Source organism: Schistocerca serialis, chromosome 2, assembly GCF_023864345.2.
Source record: "Schistocerca serialis cubense isolate TAMUIC-IGC-003099 chromosome 2, iqSchSeri2.2, whole genome shotgun sequence".
Lineage (NCBI taxonomy): Eukaryota > Metazoa > Arthropoda > Insecta > Orthoptera > Acrididae > Schistocerca > Schistocerca serialis.
In genome coordinates, this window is record NC_064639.1 from 695,379,931 (window position 1) to 695,406,213 (window position 26,283).

Below are 26,283 nucleotides of genomic sequence, written 5' to 3' on the forward strand. Positions count from 1 at the left end.
GAGCTGGACAAAGAATAAAGGTGCAGTGAATAGAATACTTTATTTGACATATGCTCACTTAACTATGAGTCAAGTATTCATCTTATCCTATTATTTTGGTTCACTTTTCTGCCTAAGATTTCAAATGCTGTCAATAATATTATTAAAAAGTGTTTAACTGCATATAATTTGCCACAGACGATTTTTTCGTCATTTTAACATACAATGTAAAGATAAGAGATCTTATCCATCGCTGATGGTTTACTTTGGAATAATTAATCTCAGGTAAGAACAGTGAACGTCCACAGCTGACGTATGCGAGCTGTTGTTTGTGTCTCTGAGTTTTGAAAATTTTACACTAGATATAGAACTGACACCCGTTCTTACACGTATCTGACAAAATGTAATTTGATAGTTATAACTGTAAGTGTTTCACTTTGTGTTGCATATAATAATCACACAACCGCAATTTCAACTTAATGCCTGTTCTTTAGGATGCAAAGACCTCATTCCTGCTCGCTACATTGTGGCGATTTTGGCGTTTTTCGGCCTATGTGTGCAGTACACGCTGAAGGTGAATCTGTCAGTTGCCATCGTCGCTATGGTCAAAACAAATACCAGCTCTGACAGCAGTGATGACGGGACGATAGATGCTTGTCCAGCAACGGAGAGCAACGCCGGAGATGGCAATACAACTCAGGTGGGATCTAACAACACGTTTCTTTTTCAGTCCCTAAAAACCGCATTCGCCGGTATCGCTTAGCGCAATTGATATGAATTCCAATCAAAGAGTTTAGTATTCCAATAAAATTAGGCCATGTTTTGTACGATAACACTGCTGGTTTTTTAACATTTCAAAATTTAACTTTTCTGCTTAATAATGTTGAAAAGTATGATACCTACGAACCTGAAAACGAAACATATAAGTACAAATGCATAATGTGATCATACGACAGCAAGCTATAATGTATCACTATCCGCTTCATATGGCGTTGGTCTCTGATACGTAAAAGCGTGCCGCCTGTCGCAGCACGGCTACTGCAAGTTCACGGTAGGCTAGGTATGTGGTGTTCAATTGTCCGTGCAAGCGATGCAGTTCTATAAATAAACAGAAGATCGTCTCTGTTATTCTCCAAATTTGGGCTGGGAGGCCATAATACAACTCGAATTCTTTAACTGGAAGCCCTGTGGTATTGTCATAAACCCTGCTGGAAGGTATAACGGCCTTTGTATAGCACATCAATCACGAAATGATGCAAAAATTGTCAGCAAAATATGTGCTTGCATTCTTTGAAGTACCTCTTGCAACCGTGAGTACCAAGGATTTCCATGTGAATGTCCTCCTGGCATAATACTGCCGCCTTTAGCCTATTTCGGTTCTGCGATATATATATATATATATATCTCGAGGAGGAATTCTGCCGGAAGATGGCGTGTGTCGATATGATCTTCGAAATGATGTGATCAAGCATTTAGTTTCCTTCATTCTGCGGCCGAATCACATGCATCTATGCCCCCTGCTACCTTAATGGCATCAACAAAAGCACACATGCTAGTCGAACTCATGTTCAACCTATGTGCGATGGATTTTGTGCTGCACTTCAACCACTGACAAACGAAGATTCTGCTTTATAGACCGGTCTAGCTCCAGAAATCCACGTTTTTCGACGATACGTTCAACCTCTTGTAGTTTTCTAATGGCTTGTGTATAATTTGTTTATCTTCCTTGGATGCTAGCTAATGTGCTTAATTACACGACGAGCTTCACTTATTCTGTTCAGTCGTTTCCTTCTACTTGCCATCACAATCTAACCATTTCTAAAATCACTGTAATCAGCAGCATTTTCCATTCTCTCTAGTCGTACATGCATCGACGATGACTCACCCTGTTGCTAACATTTATTACATAGGCCTATATTTCCTTTATCACGTGTTCCTCATATAATCTAGGTGCGCTCACTTACACGATGGATGATTGCTCATAATGCACCGACTTGTGAGAGTACACATAGATGTGCGTATTTTAAGTTGTAGTATTTTAGTGAAAATATTGCTGAAATCATTGGTTTCCATTAATGTGACAAGTTTTAACACATTTGTGTAAGGCATATTCGAAAGATCAGAGGTTGCTAGCCTTTCAGTACTTGACAATATTTCAATAGCGCTGAATTAAGAACAATTTAAAATTCAAAAATTTCTTTGCTTTGGCAATAACATTTTTAAAAATTCTCTTACAGTGAGAAATGAATAATAATTTAGTGAAAGAAACACTGAATTTTTTAATGGATACTTTCACTTAAGAAGAAATAAGTTAAAGCTACTCTATATACACAGGCTTTTAAAGCGATGGAGAACGCATGATTTACTGCAGTTTAAGAAAAAAACGAAAGCAACATAAGGGGTTGGAGGAAAAGTTTGTTAGTATTTTGTAGTAGATGGCTTTTAGATTTGTAATTCTGGAGATAGTATTCCAATCTGGGACTGCCCAAGCACATAGTAGAACCTATCCCAGGAAAGACTATAATTATAAGAATGTGTAGTATCTGTTCTTTCGGACCATGCAGTCATGTAATCGATTCCTCTCGATCATAAATGAATCCCCAACCTTCAGTGCGGATGCACATTTATATTCGACCTCCAGCAGAAATCTGAAGTTAGCGAGCATGGAGCACATGGACAGGGACTACGGATAGGTCGCGCTAGGCGGAGTCCGAGTCACCCAGGGAGCATGTACAGTAAACACTGTGTCTGACTGGATAACATCGGAAGTTCGCAAAGGCTTTTTGCGGATGATGCTGTAGTATATCGAGAGGTTGTAACAACAGAAAATTGTACTGAAATGCAGGAGAATCTGCAACGAATTGACGCACGGTGCAGGGAATGGCAATTGAATCTCAATGTAGACAAGTGTAATGTGCTGCGAATACATAGAAAGAAAGATCCTTTACCATTTAGCTACAATATAGCAGGTCAGCAACTGGAAGCAGTTAATTCCATAAATTATCTGGGAGTAGGCATTAGGAGTGATTTAAAATGGAATGACCATATAACATTAATCGTTGATGAAGCAGATGCCAGACTGAGATTCACTGGAAGAATCCTAAGGAAATGCAATCCGGAAACAAAGGAAGTAGGTTACAGTACACTTGTTCGCCCACTGCTTGAATACTGCTTACCAGTGTGAGATCCGTATCAGATGGGGTTGTTAGAAGAGATAGAGAAGATCCAACGAAGAGCAGCCCGCTTCGTTACAGGATCATTTAGTAATCGCGAAAGCGTTATGGAGATGATAAACTCCAGTGGAAAACTCTGCAAGAGAGACGCTCAGTAGCTCGGTCCGGGCTTTTGTTGAAGTTTCGAGAACGTACCTTCACTGAGGAGTCAAGCTGTACATTGCTATATCTCGCGAAGAGACCATGAGGATAAAATCAGAGATATTATAGATCACACACAGGCATACCGACTATCTTTCTTTCCACGAACAATATGAGACTGGAATAGAAGGGAGAACCGGTAGAGGTACTCAAGGTACCTTCCGCCACACACCGTCAGATGGCCTGTGGAGTATGGATGTAGATCTAGATGTAGATGAGTGGCACAGTGATTAATATAACTGCCAAAGAAACGCCGGCGTGGTAGCTCAGCGTGTTCGGTCAGAGGGTTAGCTGCCGTCTGTAATAAATAACTGAGTTAATGGATTAACGATGAACTTCAACAAGCGTCATGGGACGTTCACACCGAATGAATAGAACGAACAAAACGAGATAAAAAAAAAATAATAAAAAAGAAGCAGGCGATTCCGGGTTCGAGTCCCGGTCTGCAACATATTTTTACTCATCACCACTGATTACACATGAAGTCCCGACGTAGCTAATATCATTAGTTCCTTCCCTTTATCCTCCCTCCACCTTCAATCTACATAAGAAAGTTATGAATTTTGAAACTGATTGGAAACACATAACATGTCTGAGCAGAAATTTGTTTACAAAAAAGGAATAAATTTCTGATGTTTTTGAACATTATGCAATATCAGTATATGTGTCACGAAGCTGATTACACCTTTTCCAGTCTGGAAATTTATCAAAGGTGCACCTCGAAGTTAAATGTTAAGCAATGCCGGCACATTAACAGCCATGAAGTCTGCAAGAAACTAAACACTAACAACAATTTAGATAAAGCTATTTATTGAGGGCTGACATTTCATCTGCAAAAAATTGCTACGAACAGAACTAATTTCACAGTGTTTGGAATTGCTCATTTGGGGCAACAATATTTGACCACGTGTCACAATGGTGCATGAAAGAATTGGTAGTCGAAGAATGGTCAAGTTCTGTTGGTGGTATCTAAGAGAGGAGGTTTCACGAACATCACAGGTTGCCGAGCACTGGTCCATATGGCTGTTGTAAAGCTGTGTACTTCTAACTGAACTGAAACTTTCGCAGATTCAGGAAGAACAATCTGTGCCTTTGTGAATGTTACGAACATTGTGCAACAAAGACATCATCAGGCAAACTCTCTAATTGTTATTTAGATGAATGAGGTCAAGCACAGATGCCTGGATCAGAACTGTTGTTGGTAGCTTGCATGTACAATAGCTGAATATGTAATTTGAAAGTGCTGTACACAAATAAAGCTATATATGTGTTTTAGCCACCTGCTGATACCTTAACAAACTGTGACGAAACACATCTGGCAAATCAAATACTACCGTTATTCCGTTGCATGTAGACAGTCCTAAGCTAAAATTCATTAATATAATATTTATTTTCTTGTTTATGATTTCAGACTACTGGTGACTTTGACTGGGATGCGCAGACACAGGCCGAAGTGCTAGCTTCTTACTACTATGGGTATGTTGCCACACAGCTTCTTGGTGGTTTTCTTGGTGAAAAATATGGAGCTCGGTATATATGTGGGCCTGGTTTATTTATCGCTGGGCTCCTCACCGTCGTATCGCCATGGACAGCATATGTGAACACATACTTCTTTATGGTTGTACGAGCTCTGGAGGGAGCTGCTTCAGTAAGTAACATCTTCCTTAGCAAAGAATATTTATTTCTAGGAAGTAACCTGTGGTTTATATTGTTATACTACCACAAGACAACAACAACAACAACAGTTATAATTATTAAATTCGTTCATTTTCCATTTTATTGTCTCGGGACCCTTATCTGTGATCACTGTTTATGTGTTTCTATGCTCTGCTTCATATTGACGTGTATCCCTACTCTTGTTCTTCCTTACGTCAAGTTTGATTTAGTGGGCTCAGAGGTGTGTTGTGTTCTTTTGACGCCCTCCAAGCCTTAAAGACTTTTGTCCCATTTAAGTGTCTGGCTGGGATATAGAAGCTTTGCCCCATCTAACCAGACATGACAGATGGCAATGCTTTTGAAAGTGAGTCGTCATAAAGGATGGGGAAAGGAGGGGAGGTACCTCCATTTTGTTTTTCACGTAGGTCTGTTATGGAGACTCCCTTGGCCTGGATGGCATCACATATTCAGAAGCACATTGTTGTGGTGAAGGTGCTGAGTGTTCTGTAGTGTGATAGGAATTGCTGTATGAAGTACAGAAGCTACTGTTTTGCTTGTTTTTAAGGGGGCATTACGCTGTGTGGTGTTTGTTTGAATACAGACACTGCAATTATTTGTGTACTATCCCAGGAGTTATCTCATGGCAGTACTAAATTGTGAAGCAGCAGCAGCGACAGTGGGTGGGATGTTTGTATGTTAGGCGGCCACAGAGCACTATGGGACTTAACATCGGAGGTCATCAGTCCCCTAGACTTAGAACTACTTAAACCTAACTAACCTAAGGACACCACACACATTCATGACCGAGGCAGGATTCGAGCCTGCGACCGTAGCAGTATTGTGGTTCTGGACTGGAGAGCCTAGAACCGCTCGGCCACAAGTGCTGGCTGCAGGGTGGCCCTCCGCCGTGTAGTTAGTTTTCAAATAAAGCACTCAGGTCTCCTATTTCTTATCCTTGGTAGTGATGCTAACAGGAGAAGTGCAGGTGCAAAAGTTATTAGCAATATGCTGTACATGCATCTTCTTATAAAGTTAGTAAAATAGCTATGAAATGTCCTAACACTGTAACTAGCAACATACATTTGGTGGTGATAGTTATTAAAAATTTAATGCAACATGTTTAAGTGTGTTCCTTGAAAAATGGGAGAAAGTCATCAAAATAGTCCCAATACAATACAGTACAATAGTATGTTGGTGTGCTTGCAGGGTATGCACTGTGGTGTTACAAGTTACATTTACACATTTTATAGCTCTGTATTTTGTGTGTCTTCTTGAGAAAGTAGGTATTTATGAAATTCTACGAGAAAATCGATAAAATTTTAACAAATAGCCTACAAACTGTAAGTAGTGTCTTAATGGTGGTGACAGTTATTAAACATTTATAGCCACATACTTGTGTGTGTTTCTGGAAAACAGGTAAAATAGCAGTGAAATCTTTATTTATATTTGCCATCTTAAAAAAAAAAATCTGTAAAATTAGTCACAAAACCCATAATTACATGTATCTTCTTAAGAAAAGTGAAGGTAAAATCGATAAAATAGCAATAAAATGAGTGACTTCTTAAAAAATGGGTAAAATTATCCACAGAACCATAAATAGCGTTGCATGTTGTAGAAACTAGTGTTTGGTGCGATTCTCTGCCAAACATTTATGTAAACTAGGAAAATATCTCTGGGTGTCACACTACACCAGAAATTTACAAAATCACCTGAATTTACTGCTAATAGTGCATGTGTGAGGTTCAGACTAGGAATGACAGTTTAGAATGCTGGAGATACAAAGGGGGTTGGGGCAATAGTGAGGGGAGAACAACAAGAGCACACTGCAACCGTGGGGAGGGCAGAGGCTATTCTTCGGCCATGTCCGAAAGAACAGATACCATATTCATATAGTTAAGGCAAACCGACCATTGACCATCTTCTTCTGTGCTGGATGCACACGCATTGCCTGAACTCTTATAGGACTTGGTAAGATTGTCTGCTGCAAGTAATGAGTGTAATGAGCAGGGGCACTATGAATGTAGTGTGTGGACGTTAAGTTGGGAATGTGGGTCTCACGGGGAGCGTGCAAGGGATAAATCCCTACAGTTGTACTATCCTCTGTGCCCTCGGTGGCTCAGATTAACAGAGCATCTGACATGTAAGCAGGAGATCCCGGGTTCAAGTCCCGGTCGGAGCACACATTTTCAACTGTGCCCCTTGATGTATATCAATGCCTGTCGACAGCTTGGGGTCTTGATTTAATTATCATTTCATTCTAAGAGAGCTGCATGGTCACATGTCCGAAAGAACAGATACCATCTTCATATATGTCCTGAGCTTGGTCAACTGTTGTTTTAAACTTAAGCCACAGTTTGCCTACATTTTCCTCCCATTTTTTTAGATTGAATTCCTGCATGAATATTTTTGATGGAATACATTACTCTTTATGAGTTTTTTCTTTTTCTATTTCACATTATTCAACTGCTCTCCATGTACTGCTAAATTTTGACAAAATAGTCAGGCTTTTCATTACTAAAAAATGTTAACATTAACAGTTACAGCAATTTTGGTGATCTGTTTTATGTAGTTTGACAATACTAATTGGGCAAATGCTAGGGACATTGTGAATGTTAGCAAGAACATTCTATATCACAAATGAGAATTGCACTTGTAAATATGATCTTCAGGTAAAATAATAAACTAGCATTACCATTTACTAATTGGACTCTTATATATCATTTGTTAATCAGTCACATGATCCATAGCCATTTCCCATGATAAACAATATGATGTGAAATAAAAGTTACTTACAAGTTTTCCTAAATGCATTTATATGGTACTTACTGGCCATTTACTGTTTTCTAGTTAACTACTTGTTTCTAAAAAATAACAAGCTTTCTTTTTCTATTTTTAAAGTTCTCAGTGCATTCACCTTTATCATATTATTATAAATATTACTGCATCATTTGTTTCACTTTCAGGGAGTTGTTGTTCCTTCATTACAATCATTGGTTTCAAAGTGGTTTCCTCCAGAAGAAAGGACAAGACTGTCAGGTGTAATCTTTTCAGGTATGTAAGACAAAGCTGCACAAGTCATCAAACAGTATTTCGCAGGGCAAATAGTAATATTTATGCCACTCCTTGTTCTAATTGAATATGGCAGGTGGGAAACGCAATTGCCTCTGTGCATCTGTGTAACTCCAGATTAGTGTAATTTTAGGTAATTTTAGTGTCACAATCATTGGCTGATAGATATATGGGAAAGGTAATGACACATTATTTGAGTTCTCTCAGAAGGTGATTCATAAATATTTTATGGCTATATGTTGTTATGTACAATGTGATCATTATGACTTCTCAAATACAAATTTGCCGAGTAGGTCTCTGCATTTGAAACTCTTGACATTATTATACAAACCCTTAAAGACCTATTGAAGTATTTGTTTTCTCTGTTTTATGGATAATCTACTTTTATAGATAATCCTGTGCAAGAATCCCGTGCTAGGGAAATTGTACAGAAATACGAGCGTAAAATTCCAGGTTAGCATCAGTCTGTAAAGTGGCAAGCTCTTGAATGAACAGTCTCTGCAGAATTTAACAGTCAACAGTTTACATTTGGCATCAAGAAAGTAGTATACAATATCATATAAGTAAATCTGAAATTGAAATGGCATTTCTTTATGATAACCTTTACATCTACATACATACACTGCAAACCAACATACGGTGCATGGCAGAAGGTACCTGTACCATAACTAGTTGTTTCCTTCCCTGTTCTTCTTGCAAACTGAGTGATGTAAAAATGACTAACTATATACCTCCATATTAGTCCTTATTTCTAATATCTTATCTTCAAGGTTCCTATGCGAAATGTATATTGGCAGCAGTAGCATCATTCTTCAGTCAGCTTCAAATACTGGTTCTCTAAACTTTCTTAGTACTGGTCTTTGAAATGAATGTTTTCTTCCATCCAGGGCACTTAAGTTACCAATGCAAATCCGTAACACTTGCATGCTGACTGAACCAACCAGTAACAAATCTAGCAGGTTGCCTCTGAATTGCTTTAATGTCTTCTTTCTATCCAAAGTGGTGCGGATCCCAAACACTTGAGGAGTACTCAAGAATAGGTTGCACTAGCACTCTATATGCTGTCTCCTTCACAGATGAACTATGCATTCCTAAAATTCTCCCAATAAACCAAAATTAACCATTCACCTTCCCTACTACAATCCTCATATGCTCATTCCATTTCATATCACTTTGCAACTTCATGCCCAGAAATTTAAAAAATGTGACTGTGTCAAACAACACACTATTATTGCTTTATTCAAACATTACAGGTTTGTTTTTTCTACTCATCTGCATTATCTTACAGTTTTCTACATTAAGAGCCAGCTGCAATTCATCACAAAAATTAGAAATTTGGTCTAGGTCATCTTGTATCAACCAACAGTCACCTATCCTAGACACTGTCCTGTGCACCATGACACCACCAGCAAACAACCGCAGATTGCTGCCAACCCTGTCAGCCATATCATTTGTGTATATAGAAAATAGCAACAGTCCTATCGCACTTCCCTGGGGCACTCCTGATGTCACCCTTGTCCCTAATGAACACTCACCATTGAGGACAGTGTACAGGGTTCTATTCTTTAGAAGTCTTCAAGCTAATGACATATCTGGGAGCCTATTCCAAGGGATGTACCTTTGTTAATGGTCTGCAGTGGGGTTCCATGTCAAATGCTTTTCAAAAATCTAGAAATATGGAATCTGCCTGTTGCTCTTCATCTACTTTTCAGAAAACTAGAAATATGGAATCTTCATCCACATGATCTAAGAAAAGAGCAAGCTGTGTTTCACACGAGTGATGATTTCTACAGCCATGCTGATTCATGGACATGAGCTTTTCAGTCTCTAGGAAATTTATTACATTTGAACTCAGAACATGCTCTAGGATCTGCAGCAAGCTGATGTTGAGGATATTTTGCAGGTCTGTTCTGGCTTTGAAAACTTGCACATTTCCTTAACTTTTGTGTGTGACTTCTTCTGCCACCACTTGATCAGTAGATTTTTTATCTATCCATTTATGTTATATGACAAAAAATTAGTGACAGTGCTTACAGTTTTACTTTTTCAGCAGCTCTGAATATGCTTACCTATTCCTTTGTCCTTCTGAGAATCATATCTGATACTAGGAAACCTTTTTATATCAATTGTCACTGCAGCAACCTACAGTTATCCTTCCTGTTCTCCACTGTAATAGTTTTATTCATCCTACTGTCCAAAAAATTATACAGGGTGTCCCAGGAGGAATAGTCAATATTCAGGGATATGGCAGGAACACTCATTTGAAGCAAAATACTTCATTTGGACACATGCTTTGTTCTGAATGGTTTTCAAGATAGAATACATTTAATGTACATTTGTTTTTGGGCTTGTGGTGTGCGCATTATGTGTCTTACCCCCCATCCACTTTGATGTTTGATGTTTTATATGCATTAGGTAAAATGTCACACATGCACACTAATGAAAAATATGCAGATACGGAGTATATTCATGGCTGCTGGGAAGGCAGCTCTCCAACTGCTGTTGAAGAATACTGTCAGTGCTTTTCGATATGTTGATACCTGATCGTAGAGTGATTAAGAGTTTTCAGCACGTTGCATGAAAAGTATTCTTCCAAGTTCCCATTTTTCTTCTACGTGTACAGTTCAACAAACTATACAGGAACACATTGTTTAAATGGTTCAGTATAGTCCTATTGCCAGTGCAAGTTGATTTTTTACACTCTCTGCATGTATCACTGTCCCAAGAACAAGTGTATGGCAAACACTGCAGGCAGAAAACATCCATTTCACATGCAGTCTGTCCACAATCTTCACATTGCTGACAATGTCACTTGACTTGAATTTTGTCACTGTTTAAATGACAATCATCATTTAATCTCTTTAATACTGACGTGGGAAATGGGGTATTTTTACCGCTTTCAAGTCTGTCATTTGGTGAGCCAGCTTTTACTGCCATGCCCATGCACTAAGTTCAGGGTGTAGGCTCAGGTAATGCTAATTTATCAAACATGTGATTATATAATAATATATTTATTGGCAAGGGTAGATGCACTAAAGAACTTGCAAAAATACTGTCTGAAATGTTCACATTCTGTGGTTGCTTGATTGTAGTAAATAGCTCAAGCATTTATCCCAAGGGTGTACACTCCTCAGCAATCAGGCACACAGTATGACCTCATGGTTGCGGAGAGCCGAATGATGCATGTCCGACCAAACACACAAATTACATCTCACCTTGTGGGGCTCCATTTAATTCATGGATGCAATGGAATGGAGTGAACAATCGGTGCTGTTCAGATTCTCTAATGTGTCAGTGGGGAGCGTACATGACCCACATGGACCATGGCTGATAGAATCTACAGTTGTTGGAAATGTCCACACAGCATGGGGGTCTAACTGGCACTAGCTTTTGCTTTGTCTCTTCTGTGGCTGTTGGTGTTGCAGCAAAGCCAAAGTTGACCTAATGGTAAAATCTGTGCTCATGGGTGAATACTGGTGCACCACCATCCCTCTTGGGGAGCAAGCTCTGTAGCCGTAAGAAGTGAAAGGAAACTATCTGCAGCCAGCCTATGTTTGGAGATCATGTGTTTCATGCTGACGTCAGTGTGAGTGTAATGGCAATGGGCTTGTCAGTTGTGATTAGGTAGCGGAAACCGTGAGTGGCAGTTGATGTGCCTTGATGTGTGTGGCAGCAGGAGTCCAGAGACCATGGACAGTCTAGGCTCATGCAAATGCAGTGTCATCGGGACCAAAATGCTGGTCCAGGAATTGCAACAGACAGGCCCAGTAGTGTGGGGGCCAGTGTTTGGAGCTCAATGGGAATGTGACACAGTGACAGGTGTGGGGGTCAATTCAGCCTCAATGCATGGCGTGCCAGAGGCAGAGAGGTGTGACAGTGAGTCCAGGAGCTGCAACAGACAAACAGTCAGTGAGATGGGTGGCAATGTCTGAAGCTCTACTGGAGGTGAGATCATGGCTGGTGAGGCGGCCTGCCAGAGACAGTGTCTCAATGATAGGCAGCAGGTGGGGTGTGTGCTGGCTGTGTTCTGCAGTGTGAAGTCATTATGTTGCAGCTTGGGCATTTGAAGGCATCATGGACATTTGAAGCAGACATGGCGGTTGGCTCTTATGATGAAGTCTGTTGGCTGCTGTGGTAGGGGGCTGGTATGCTTGAGGGAGTCAGGGTCTGGGTGGCTGCTAGGCTGGGGTGGAGGTAGGCTGAGGCATACATTGCTGCAGGGTGATAGCTGGCAGTGTCCATGCATCACTGGCAGTTATGGGAGCGAGCTCTGCCTGACTGGTTGCATGAGGAGCATAATCCATTAACAGTTCCTCTGCCAGGCTGAGGAACTGAACGGCAGATGGGACAGTCAAGACATAAGCCACTTTGAGTCAGTCAATGGAAACTTTAGTCAGTTTGCTGTTACATTTTATCTGCAGAGTCTTCTCATCACAGGTGACCGTGTAATGTGGTCCTGAGTAGGGCAGCCTAAGTGGTGGCTGTACCGCATCTACGCATAACATAACATGTGCTGTAAGTTGGTGTGAACAATTACTTTGCTAGTGCCATGCCACAGTGGCTGCCAGTGGTGGGGCTGAGGCATTGTGTGGCAGTGGTACCACCTGCATGAATTCACCAGGGCTTGTGAGCGATTGACTGTGGATGAAGTCTACAGATGAACCACCAATCTTATCCTTCGGTGTTATTTGCAGGCTGAGAGTATGATCAGAAGTGCCTCCATCCAGGCAATGTTGTGACACATTAGGGACACTTTCAGTGTTGGATGAAGCCATTCGACCATGCTGTTAGACACTGGGTAGTGGCTGGGCATTCAATGTAGTCGCACACCACACAGTTGGGTAAGATGTGTAAACAGCACACTGGTGAACTGCAGATGCAGTCGGTTGTTATCAGACAGGGGCAGCGAAAACGTGCCACCCAAGTTTCACAGAAGGCAGTGGCGATGGTCTCAGTGGCATTGCCTCTAGCCAGCGTGAAACTGTCCACCATCATCAGTAGATTCCGCTTGCCTTGGGACAGAGTAAATGGGTCCATGATGTCTGCGTAGACATGTGTGAAGCAGCTTGTCATTTCAGGGAAGGTGCTGATGGGTGCATGGGTATATGTCTCCCAACTTTGCCATGCTGGCACATGGTGCAAGTACATGGTCATTACCAGCATTCTTTCTGGAATCCCATCCAGATGAAACGTGCGACCACAAGCATCACAGTGTTGTCTACACCAGGATGTGATAGCCCATAGATGCAGTCGAATGCGCTGCACTGGAATTTTCTGGGAGAAATGGCTGATGTGCGCCTGTCAAAACGTCGCACCAAATCTTGCGGGAGGAACCAGAAATGGGTATTAGTTCCAGCTGTAGGTGGCTGTAGGTGTCATGGTAAAGCTGTCCAATAGTTCATCACTCTCCTGTTTTTGTGCGACGTCCTCAAAATTCACAGGAGAGGAGACAGCAACACAATCGTGAGACAAGCAGTCGGCAATGATGTCCATCCTGGTAATGGGTCAAATGTCAGTGGTGAACTGCGACACTTACTCCAGCTTTTGTAGCTGATGTGGTGAACAGTTGATATTGTTGCTCCAAAACACGTGAGTTATCGGCTTGTAGTCGTGGAAAATGATGAAAGGAGGGGCTTCTACTGATGAACAGAAGTATTTCACCACATGGTAGACTGCAAGTATCTTGCGGTTGTAAGCACTCCACATGATTGTGATACTGATAACTTGTGCAAAAAGAAACCTAGTAACTGTGAGCTGCTGCCAACGCATTGTTGGAGTGCTGCACCCATAGCGGTCTGGTTGTCATCCACACCTATGGCTAATTCCTCGAAGTGTATCAGCTGGGTGAGCTGTTTCGCTTCAGCAAGGCTCCATTTGGACTCACAAAGGTTTGTTCCATTGCATCCATCCAGATAACAAGGGACCTTCCTTTGCCTGTGGACCACGTAGTGCTGCAGTCAAGGGTTCCATTACTGTGTCAGCATTATGAGATGCCACTAGTAAAAGTCGATCAAATTGAGGCATTGGCAGATGCCATTGTGGCTCCCTTGGCATGGCTTGTTCAAGATTGCCTGAACCTTGTCCAGTAGAGGCTTGGATCCATCCAGGAGGGGCATTAGATGCCCTGGAAATTCGATATCCGCTATTCCAGATATGCATTTCAATGGGTTGATGCCAGCCTCGAAAGACAGTTGTTAGGTGACTGCGTTGGAACTTGGACTACTTCGAGAACATGAGGACCTCATCAAGATGAGCGAAACAGCCTGGTAAGCCTCGCCAAATGCTCTCCAAGAAACAGTGCCAAGTCTGGGCAGCATTCTGAAGACTCATCATCATGCACATCTCCCGAAGGCCCTAAACTTGGTGACAATCATAGTCTGTTCAAATTCGCAAATGCTTCAGTGGGGTTCATGTTTTGTGCTTCACTTATGTGGCCCATGGGTGATGGATTCTGGTGTAGGTGCTACTCAGTTGCAAAAAGTTGGCCCAACAGTAAAGTAAGCACTTGTGGGGAAATAATGATATGCCACCATTCATACAATTCTGTGACAGGGCTGCCACAGTACTATTCACTGATGAAGCAACACTTACACAGAATGCAATCAACAAAACACATAATAACAGTGGTCTGCATTTTGAAACTTTTTTCTTGAGGGCACAGGTTCTTGGATAATAATAGCCACACTGGCTACAGTTGCCTGAGACTATAGTCGTGTGTGTGTGTGTGTGTATATGTGTGTGTGTGTATATATATCTGTCATCTGTTTCTGACAAAGACCTTAGGGGTTTAAAGCTTTATTTGTGACAGTCTTTTTGTTGTCCCTATCTGTTACTCAGCATCTCCACTGTATGGTGAGTGGCAACTTTCCTTTTCATAATATTGTTACACTCCATCCTGGATCTAGGATGAAATATATGGTATTCTAATAAATGTAGCTAAGAAGTATGATAAGATACTTTTAATTACCAGTGTTTTATTTCAGTCCTTGAAAGTGATGCCAGAGGTACAATTATAGCTGGCAACCCTTTATACGGAGATGGAATTGGCAACTTTGTGGGGGAGAGAGAGGTGGGATTGAACTGACCTCACTTCTGACTTGTATTAACCTGCAGGCTTGTATGATTTGAACTTCATGAGTGAAAGCTACATTGTTACAAACAGATCAAAAGTGCAACAGCCATCCTGACTGATTTTGCTACATTTGTGGTAAAGTCATCATGCCACACAGGAAGTCAAATATTACTCCTTTTCCAGGGAAAATGTATTATGCATACTTTGGAGTTAAAATTGATTATAAGGACAAGCCCTTCACACCACATGTATGCTGCAAAACATATATTTAAAGTCTATGGTGCTGGAGAAAATTGCAGCAAAAGTGTCTCAGTTTTGGTGTACCTATGATAGGTACCCTATGATGCTCAACACCCACAGAAATTGGGGAAGGAAGAAAAAAGAAAAGGAAATTGAAAAATTGGGGGAAAATTTAGTTGTTAATTAGACCAACTTTGATGTTGCACTGTTGTGCTGACCCATGCAAGTACAGCTTAGCACTTCTCAGTCCTCCAGAAACAACTGACAAATGCTCAGCACTACTATCTCAAGAAAAACTCTGCCAGTCATTGCCCAATGGCTGGTGGTGATTTAAACCACCCAAGTTTACATCTTTTTTGCATAAACAGTATCATTGACAATTATTTATGATTAAATTTATTTTCTTTATTGTAGTTGTTTTGGTAAAGGATAGATTCATTGTTCCCTGATTAATGTAGAAAAATGATTTGGCTACAATGTATGCAGATAGTGCTCTTCATGGTTCCAATTCAGCTGTTTTATTTAATAAAAAAAAAAGAAAACTAGTCATGTTGGTGGTGACCACACCTTTCAAAACAGTGGAAAGATGAGAAGTGTGGTACAGTGTTTCATCATATAAGTAAAGAAATGAGTTCCTCTAGTGGACCTTTGGAAAGGAGACTGAACGCGACAAGGATGTGATACAAGCATTCATTGAAGTCAGGTTTTCTTCTTGAAACAAAGCGTTAGAAAAGTTTGCTTTTCTGAAAAGTCAAATTATCTTATTTCTTGCTGTAGTAGGAAAAATGCAGTTGATAAAGGTGTGAGTATGCAGCATTTAATGTCTAACAGAAAGGAGGGAGAAATGAAGACGGAAAGAGTATTTATGTTGAGAATGTTATCTTCACTGTGTTATCTCATGGTGCAGAGTTAGCAATCCTTGGTCGCACAGATGAAAATTCTAATTCTAATAATTATTAGAGTTAGTGGCTGCAGATGACTGTGATTTGTCCTGTTGGCTTAAGTATACGAAGTACAAATGGCTTTCACACAACATAACAAATGAAACAGTCTCTATTACAGATAATGAAGTCTTACAAAATTTGATAAAGTTCTACATCTACATCTACATTTATACTCCACAAGCCACCCAAAGGTGTGTGGCGGAGGGCATCTTACGTGCCACTGTCATTACCTCCCTTTCCTGTTCCAGTCGCGTATGGTTCGCGGGAAGAACGACTGTCTGAAAGCCTCCGTGCACGCTCTAATCTCTCTAATTTTACATTCATGATCTCCTCGGGAGGTATAAGAAGGGGGAAGCAATATATTCGATACCTCATCCAGAAACACACCCTCTCGAAACCTGGCGAGCAATCTACACCGCGATGCAGAGCGCCTCTCTTGCAGAGTCTGCCAATTGAGTTTATTAAACATCTCCGTAACGCTATCACGGTTACCAAATAACCCTGTGACAAAACGCGCCGCTCTTCTTTGGATCTTCTCGATCTCCTCCGTCAAACCGATCTGGTACGGATCCCACACTGATGAGCAATACTCAAGTATAGGTCGAACGAGTGTTTTGTAAGCCACCTCCTTTGTTGATGGACTACATTTTCTAAGCACTCTCCCAATGAATCTCAACCTGGTACCTGCCTTACCAACAATTAATTTTATATGATCATTTCACTTTAAATCGTTCCGCACACATACTCCCAGATATTTTACAGAAGTAACTGCTACCAGTGTTTGTTCCGCTATCATATAATCATACAATAAAGGATCCTTCTTTCTATGTATTCGCAATACATTACATTTGTCTATGTTACGGGACAGTTGCCACTCCCTGCACCAAGTGCCTATCCGCTGCAGATCTTCCTGCATTTCGCTACAATTTTCTAATGCTGCAACTTCTCTGTATACTACAGCATCATCTGCAAAAAGTCGCATGGAACTTCCGACACTATTTACTAGGTCATTTATATATATTGTGAAAAACAATGGTCCCATAACACTCCCCTGTGGCACGCCAGAGGTTACTTTAACGTCTGTAGACGTCTCTCCATTGATAACAACATGCTGTGTTCTGTTTGCTAAAAACTCTTCAATCCAGCCACACAGCTGGTCTGATATTCCGTAGGCCCTTACTTTGTTTATCAGGCGACAGTGCAGAACTGTATCGAATGCCTTCCGGAAGTCAAGAAAAATAGCATCTACCTGGGAGCCTGTATCTAATATTTTCTGGGTCTCATGAACATATAAAGCGAGTTGGGTCTCACATGATCGCTGTTTCCGGAATCCATGTTGATTCCTACATAGTAGATTCTGGGTTTCCAAAAACGACATTATACTCAAGCAAAAAACATGTTCTAAAATTCTACAACAGATCGACGTCAGAGATATAGGTCTATAGTTTTGCGCAACTGCTCGACGACCCTTCTTGAAGACTGGGACTACCTGTGCTCTTTTCCAATCATTTGGAACCCTCCGTTCCTCTAGAGACTTGCGGTACACGGCTGTTAGAAGGGGGGCAAGTTCTTTCGCGCACTCTGTGTAGAATCGAATTGGTATCCCGTCAGGTCCAGTGGACTTTCCTCTATTGAGTGATTCCAGTTGCTTTTTTATTCGTTGGACACTTATTTCGATGTCAGCCATTTTTTCGTTTGTGCGAGGATTTAGAGAAGGAATTGCAGTGCGGTCTTCCTCTGTGAAACAGCTTTGGAAAAAGGTGTTTAGTATTTCAGCTTTACGCGTGTCATCCTCTGTTTCAATGCCATCATCATCCCGGAGTGTCTGGATATGCTGTTTCGAGCCACTTACTGATTTAACGTAAGACCAGAACTTCCTAGGATTTTCTGTCAAGTCCGTACATAGAGTTTTACTTTCGAATTCACTGAACGTTACACGCATAGCCCTCCTTACGCTAACTTTGACATTGTTTAGCTTCTGTTTGTCTGAGAGGTTTTGGCTGCGTTTAAACTTGGAGTGGAACTCTCTTTGCTTTCGCAGTAGTTTCCTAACTTTGTTGTTGTACCACGGTGGGTTTTTCCCGTCCCTCACAGTTTTACTCGGCACGTACCTGTCTAAAACGCATTTTACGATTGCCTTGAACTTTTTCCATAAACACTCAACATTGTCAGTGTCGGAACAGAAATTTTCGTTTTGATCTGTTAGGTAGTCTGAAATCTGCCTTCTATTACTCTTGCTAAACAGATAAACCTTCCTCCCTTTTTTTATATTCCTATTAACTTCCATATTCAGGGATGCTGCAACGGCCTTATGATCACTGATTCCCTGTTCTGCACTTAAAGAGTCGAAAAGTTCGGGTCTGTTTGTTATCAGTAGGTCCAAGATGTTATCTCCACGAGTCGGTTCTCTGTTTAATTGCTCAAGGTAATTTTCGGATAGTGCACTCAGTATAATGTCACTCGATGCTCTGTCCCTACCACCCGTCCTAAACATCTGAGTGTCCCAGTCTATATCTGTAAATTGAAATCTCCACCTAAGACTATAACATGCTGAGAAAATTTATGTGAAATGTATTCCAAATTTTCTCTCAGTTGTTCTGCCACTAATGCTGCTGAGTCGGGAGGTCGGTAAAAGGAGCCAATTATTAACCTAGCTCGGTTGTTGAGTGTAACCTCCACCCATAATAATTCACAGGAACTATCCACTTCTACTTCACTACAGGATAAACTACTACTAACAGCAACGAACACTCCACCACCGGTTGCATGCAATCTATCCTTTCTAAACACCGTCTGTACCTTTGTAAAAATTTCGGCAGAATTTATCTCTGGCTTAAGCCAGCTTTCTGTACCTATAACGATTGCAGCTTCGGTGCTTTCTATCAGCGCTTGAAGTTCTGGTACTTTACCAACGCAGCTTCGACAGTTGACAATTACAATTCCGATTGCTGCTTGGTCCCCGCATGTCCTGACTTTGCCCCGCACCCGTTGAGGCTGTTGCCCTTTCTGTACTTGCCCAAGGCCATCTAACCTAAAAAACAGCCCAGCCCACGCCACACAACCCCTGCTACCCGTGTAGCCGCTTGTTGCATGTAGTGGACTCCTGACCTATCCAGCGGAACCCGAAACCCCACCACTCTATGGCGCAAGTCGAGGAATCTGCAGCCCACATGGTCGCAGAACCGCCTCAGCCTCTGATTCAGACCCTCCACTCGGCTCTGTACCAAAGGTCCGCAGTCAGTCCTGTCGACGATGCTGCAGATGGTGAGCTCTGCTTTCATCCCGCTAGCGAGACTGGCAGTCTTCACCAAATCAGATAGCCGCCGGAAGCCAGAGAGGATTTCCTCCGATCCATAGCGACACACATCATTGGTGCGCCGACATGAGCGACCACCTGCAGATGGGTGCACCCTGTACCCTTCATGGCATCCGGAAGGACCCTTTCCACATCTGGAATGACTCCCCCCGGTATGCACATGGAGTGCACATTGGTTTTCTTCCCCTCTCTTGCTGCCATTTCCCTAATGGGCCCCATTACGTGCCTGATGTTGGAGCTCCCAACTACCAGTAAGCCCACCCTCTGCGACCGCCCGGATCTTGCAGAATGAGGGGCAACCTCTGGAACAGGACAAGCAGCCATGTCAGGCCGAAGATCAGTATCAGCCTGAGACAGAGCCTGAAACCGGTTCGTCAGACAAACTGGAGAGGCCTTCCGTTCAGCCCTCCGGAATGTCTTTCGCCCCCTGCCACACCTTGAGACGACCTCCCACTGTACCACAGGTGAGCGATCAGCCTCAATGCGGGCAGTATCCTGGGCAACCACAGTTGTAGTCCGATCGGGGGATGCGTGGGACGAGCTGGCCGTCCCCGACAAACCCCCATCCGGACCCCCACAGTGATGCCCATTGGCAGCCTCTAGCTGTGTGACCGAAGCCAACACTGCCAGAAGCTGGGAGCGAAGGGATGCCAATTCAGCCTGCATCCGAACACAGCAGTTGCAGTCCCTATCCATGCTAAAAACTGTTTTGCAAAGAACGTCTGAACTAATCTACAGAAAGCACAAACAAATCGACAAAATTTAAACGGTTATTAAAATACAAGATTGCCTAGTAAAAGCAGTAATGCTGCTACTTGTGCACTGCTGACACTGCTCGGCGGCGGAAGGAGACTATGCGAATTTACACTATTCAGGTACTAAAAAGCGATGCTACAACTCTCAAATACTATTATACGCCCAAAATTTACGAATTAAACAATGCAAGTACCAAAAACACGCAAAGAAATTAAGAATTAAACTATGTAACAAATGAGTGAGCTAGGAGTATACGACTTGCTGCTGCAGCTGCTTATCCAACGGCGGCAGGGAGCACAGTGACTGTGACCAACCGACACTGGCCGTTCAAAACAAAAACAGAAGACAAACGACTACGCGAATTTACACTATTCAGGGACTAAAACGCGATGCTACAACTCTCAAATACTATAATACGCCCGAAATTTATGAATTAAACAATGCAAGTACCAAAAACACGCAAAGAAATTAAGAATTAAACTATGTAACAAATGAGTGAGCTAGGATTATACGACTTGCTGCTGCAGCTGCTTATCCAACGGCAGCAGGGAGCACACTGACTGTGACCAACTGACACTGGCCGTTCAAAACAAAAACAGAAGACAAACGACTACGTTCCTAAAAAACAGCTGTATTTATATGGAGACACAAATATAGGCAAATCAACTCTTGTTGAAAAGATTCTGTCAAGGAAGCAACATGTCTATCTACCATTTTGCTCAGAATTCGGCTTTGGCGGGTACGACCCTCGTGTGCATAATGTCATTGTGTTCGAGGAATTTGAGTGGTTATGATGGCGTCCTTATGCGTCTATTTTGAAACCTATTGTCGAAGGACGTCCTGTAACTGTCAATGTTAAAAATAAGCCGGGAATGGTTATAAAACACAGAGGGCTGGTTATATTTGTGTCTAATGAGTTTGTACTATTCCCAATATCATTTGAAAACTATGGATGAAACTAGAAATGTATGTCAACACAAGTAAGTTTTGATTTGCTTTTGATGTGTCAGTGGGTATAATTTTCAAATTAATGAATTAGTTTTTGTTTCTGTGATACTGAATCTACTACAGCTGAAGTATTGTTGACAGTTTTAATGGATGTTATCATTTATTTTTCTCTACATTTCAAGTCATGCAGAGTTATTGCTAGTGATGGAGTGGAAAACATGACCAACGCTTTTTCTGGATAGCAAGCAAAAGTCAGAGAACTGAGCTACAAATTCTATATGTTCTTTGTTTGGCCCATTCTTTGAACCTTGTGACCCAAGAAGCAAAGCAAAACGAGACCTTGCTACAAACTGTCTTTCAAATGTGACAGAAATTACCAGTTTTGTACACATGTCCGCCAAATGACTAGCAATATTTGAGTCTCTGCATCGAGCATTATACATTCTGTAGCTCCTTGGCCTTTTTGCCCTGTCAGGTGATGCTCCATAATAAATCCCTAGGTTCTTAAATTTTTTGTGTTTTGAATTTATCATTGTCACTACACTCTGAATTAAAATTTTAGAGCCAGCTCAAATATTGAATGATTTTCTGAAAAACTTCTTTCTACAACACCAAAACACCACGTACAATATTAATAGTGTCCAAGATGTTGTGAAGTTACCTCAAACTGATGAAAGTTGTGATGAAATATGGAGCCGTTGCTTGGAACTGATCAAAGAATTTGATGCCAGAGATCTAAAACTTCCTAAAGTACAGAAAATTTCTTGAAAACTTGATGACAACATTCTACCCTATGCTTTTGCCAGCCCCTGTGATTGTTACTAGAGGATTTATTTTGAGATTTTAGGTAGTGTCATTCAGTGTTTCAAGGAATGACTTTCTAAAGCTGCTATGACTTCATTCAAAGAAATATAAACATTTCTTCTGTCCAAAACTAAAGATTTCAGTTATGTAATAGACTTTTCTAAGGATGACTTTGATCCAGAAAGTTAAACTTTGCACAGAAATATGATATAAAATGTGTGTAAAAATTATTTCAGTGGAAATATGAAAGACTTAGTTTGACTCCTTACCTCAAATATGAACATCAGAGAATTGAATCCAGAGGTGATGAAACTGATGATGATCACTTTAAATACAGCAGTTTCTACATGTACAACAGAACATCAGTTCATTCTTTTTTTCCCCTTAGAAGATTAAAAATTACCTCTGCAACACCATGACACAAGAGAAATTAAACGACAATGCTTTGATACATGTTCAAACAAGAACCAAAAACTTGGATCTTGACACTGACGCAAACATTTTCATCAAATGGGCCACTGTTTATAGGAATACATTCTTTGTGAATGAGAAATAGAAAGTCTACAAATGTTTGAAAAATAAAACAATTCTCTGTGGATTGTTGATTACTTTTTGTATTAATCAATTAATCTGGGGAAAAAAAACAACTATAGTTTGCTTATCTTTATCAATCACTGCTCATTCAAAAATACCTGAAACTGGATTTTTAGGGGGATTAGTTTTCAATGTTTGTGAGCTGTGATTTTTCAAAAGCCAGCACCCTTGATCTATAATTGGAGGGAAGGCAGAGATTATACTACAGACTGCTATTTCTTCGTGACAAATTTACAGGGTAAGTTAATGAGTTTGATTCTTATGAACTGAATATGTCTCTTTATTAGTGCCTTTTAAATTTATTATAATAAGTATCTTAAGTGAATCAACTGCAATTACCATAATCATTGGAATGGTCACAGTAGTGCTATTAAGTGGCCACTAAGATTTACAGACCTTATGCCATTAGATTTTTGTTTGTGGGGTTTGATGAAGTCTGAGATGTAAAAATGAAAGGTGAATGCATAAGATGAACAGCTTGGTCGCAACATGGACGCTGCTGCCTTCATTGGGGAACATGCAGAGGCACTCAGACAAGCAATACAATGTGTTCTCCCAAGAGTACACAAATGATTTGAAGCTGACAGTGGGATATTCAAACATGTATTGTGAACTGTACAACACCTGTAATGTGACATTTACAATAATGCTTAGAGATGAATGTATTAAAAACACATATTTTACAATTGATACTTTGTAAAACACATCTTGTTATGTTTACTAACTGTTCTACACGTACACATGTTTAAACCTGACAATGTGTTGAATGATAATGATAATAAATAACAATGTACACTAAATGTGTTCTATTTTGGAAACCCAAATAGTGGATATATCCATATGAAGTTTTTTGCTTCAAATGATTGTTCGTCTCATATCCTTGAATATTGACCATTCCTCCTGGGACACCCTGTATAATTTGTGATTACTGATTTTTGCCAGTCATCTGAAACATGTAGAAACTCATTAAGTTTTTACAATTTTTATTCTCTGCATTTAAGAGAACTATCAGAAAAAAGAAAAGAAACAGGTGGTTTCCTTTATAGAATTTGTATATGTCATGCTGTTTCATTTGTTCATTAAGTCATAACCCTTGTTTTCTCCGATATCTTACTTCCATACGAATTAATTAACTTCAAACTATTTTGAGTTTTTTCTGTTTTACAGCACTCAATTTAGGCAGTGTGCTTTCCATGGGATTGTCTGGTATATTAGCTGCTGCTGGTGGATGGCCACTGGTGTTCTACTTCTTTGGTGCTTTAGCTGTTGTATGGTTTATACCATGGATTTTCCTCATTTATGATTCTCCTGATAAACATCCCCGTATTTCTGAGGAGGAAAAAGAATATATTCTTAGCAGTCTTGGTGAGGAACTTAATGCAAAGAAGGTGTGTAATAAAGATAAACTGATTGATAATAATTTAATTTCTCACATAAACAAAATGGAAATTCAGAACTTCAGAAGGAAACAGAGCTTAACAGTTGAAAGAATACTTTTTCTTAGTGTGGAAGCTTCTTTTTTTTCTAGAAAAACAAGTGAAACTTAATTCTTAATGCGTATACACTTGATATGAAAAAATAACATGCAGAAATCTCAATAAACCATTTTCAAAAGATAAATGCGCTTAGGAATGAGTAAATGTTGCATACTGCTTTGTAAAGCTACCTTGCATTAAGATTATCATTTCCAAGTCTCTACCTTGAAAACAATAAAAGTAATGAATGATTCACTCACTACTGGGAATCTATTGTGATTCTTCAGACTTATTTCAGGGATTTATTACTACCATGAGTAATAATCTATAGGTACTTTCAGTTAAGTTACACATGAGACTACTCATCTTGTAACTTCACACAACTCTCTCACTATGCATATTTGTAAATAGAACACAAAATTCCTAACTTGTCATAACATCCTCCTGCCACAAGCCACTTGAACTCTCTCTCTAGTAAGACCTAAAGATAGGCTTTCTGTGATATTAGCTTTTTTATTTTTATGAGATGTAGCTCAGCTATCTGCATCAGTACAGCAGTGGTGGATACAGAAAAACCTCAAGGAGGGGGTGCAAAAGATATATTAGGCTACCTTTACTTTTACCATAATAAACTGATCACTCTCACTCTTGACTAATCTTGACACTTGCACTTGCTGCAACTAGGACTTTTTACTTATTCATTCTTCAGTATTAATATTTCTGCTTCTGAATGTAAACTAGCTTCCTATTCAGTGAATAATCCATATTTATAATGCTACGTATTGAAGGTTCTCTGTACAAGAAAACATTAGAATATTCAAGACTTTCCTCTAACAAATGCCAGACAGAATAATGTATTGAGATCACTAGAATGGTCACAACCTTTCTCATAGGTATGTGTTAGCTATCTATGTGCCAGACAGAAATGCATAAAATATGATGATGCGGACGCATGTGCTACATAGGAAAGTACAACTACTCAATTCAGTCGAGTCAACTGCCAAATGAAATGAACAAATGAATTATAATCTTTCTCCCAGGAGTGTTAGTCATTCAGAGTGTGCAGAAGGGCTATGAAGTTTGTTAAGTATGGGAGAGATACACTACTGGCAAAATTAAAGTTGTGAAGGCGAGTCGCGTGTAGTGTGTTGATTTTTCTGTAATATCAACATGCAGCTGCTCCCAGATAATTGAACACATTAAAGGGTCCATTTCCAAGACATGAGGAGATGTGCTGGTCCTGGATTGAATCTGCCTCCCAGATAAATGACAGAGGCCTATGTGTCAGCCAACTTGTAAGTGGTTTTAGGCAGTTTTCCACACCTACCTAGGTAATTACTGGGTTGGTTGGTTCTTCCCAAAATTGGGGAACCATACTGTCTCCAACCCAGCATTAACTGGATGATGGGGACAGGACAGGAAAGAGGGGATCAACACACAGAACATGTACATACTTAAGTAGTGCAAAACCGGTGAAATATGTAAGAAGATATGCAATCTCACAAAATCGTTTTATTCAGTATTTAATGCTAAACAATAATTTCAACTGAAATCAACTTATGAATTATACCATAGCCTACTGTATTATCTTAATATGCACTAACGTGCCACATAAAGATGAAAAGTACTTTAGGAAGGTACATTTTAAATAACAAGCACTTAATTATTTTATTTTGAAAGTCTGTAATGCCCTAATAAAAAATTGTTTGCAGTCACATCTGTTTACTAAAATAGCCATCTTCCGTTAAATTACTGTGGTACCCCATATCACATTTCATTCTGAAATGCGAAGAACAACCAGCTACTTTCACAAATTGTCTGCAGTCATAGAACATTGATTGCAAGGAAGAATGTTTTTACAGGATGCTGATGGTGCAAATTTTAGGAGAGGAAATGTTCCTGGAGAGATGTCTGCTGGAGTATCTTCTTCACCCCAATTGAGGATACTGCAGATAGGACAAAAATAGGCTAACCTGGATTTCTTGTCAAATCAGTGTCAAACCTATTCACTGCCCTTTGCCCAGTGTCACCTTTACTGTCAATTAGCTTGCTTTTG

At 40.4% G+C, this 26,283-nt stretch overlaps 1 protein-coding gene across 1 annotated transcript in view; it reads left to right on the plus strand.

Moving 5' to 3' along the window:
* Positions 1 to 580: 580 nt before the first annotated feature.
* Positions 581 to 26,283, plus strand: part of LOC126456340 (sialin-like) — a 41,361-nt gene continuing 15,658 nt past the window's right edge. The window contains exons 1-4 of the mRNA XM_050092093.1: positions 581 to 679; positions 4,765 to 5,001; positions 7,973 to 8,060; positions 23,920 to 24,140. Coding sequence (XP_049948050.1) covers positions 581 to 679; positions 4,765 to 5,001; positions 7,973 to 8,060; positions 23,920 to 24,140 — 645 coding nt within the window. The remainder of the gene's footprint in view (positions 680 to 4,764; positions 5,002 to 7,972; positions 8,061 to 23,919; positions 24,141 to 26,283) is intronic.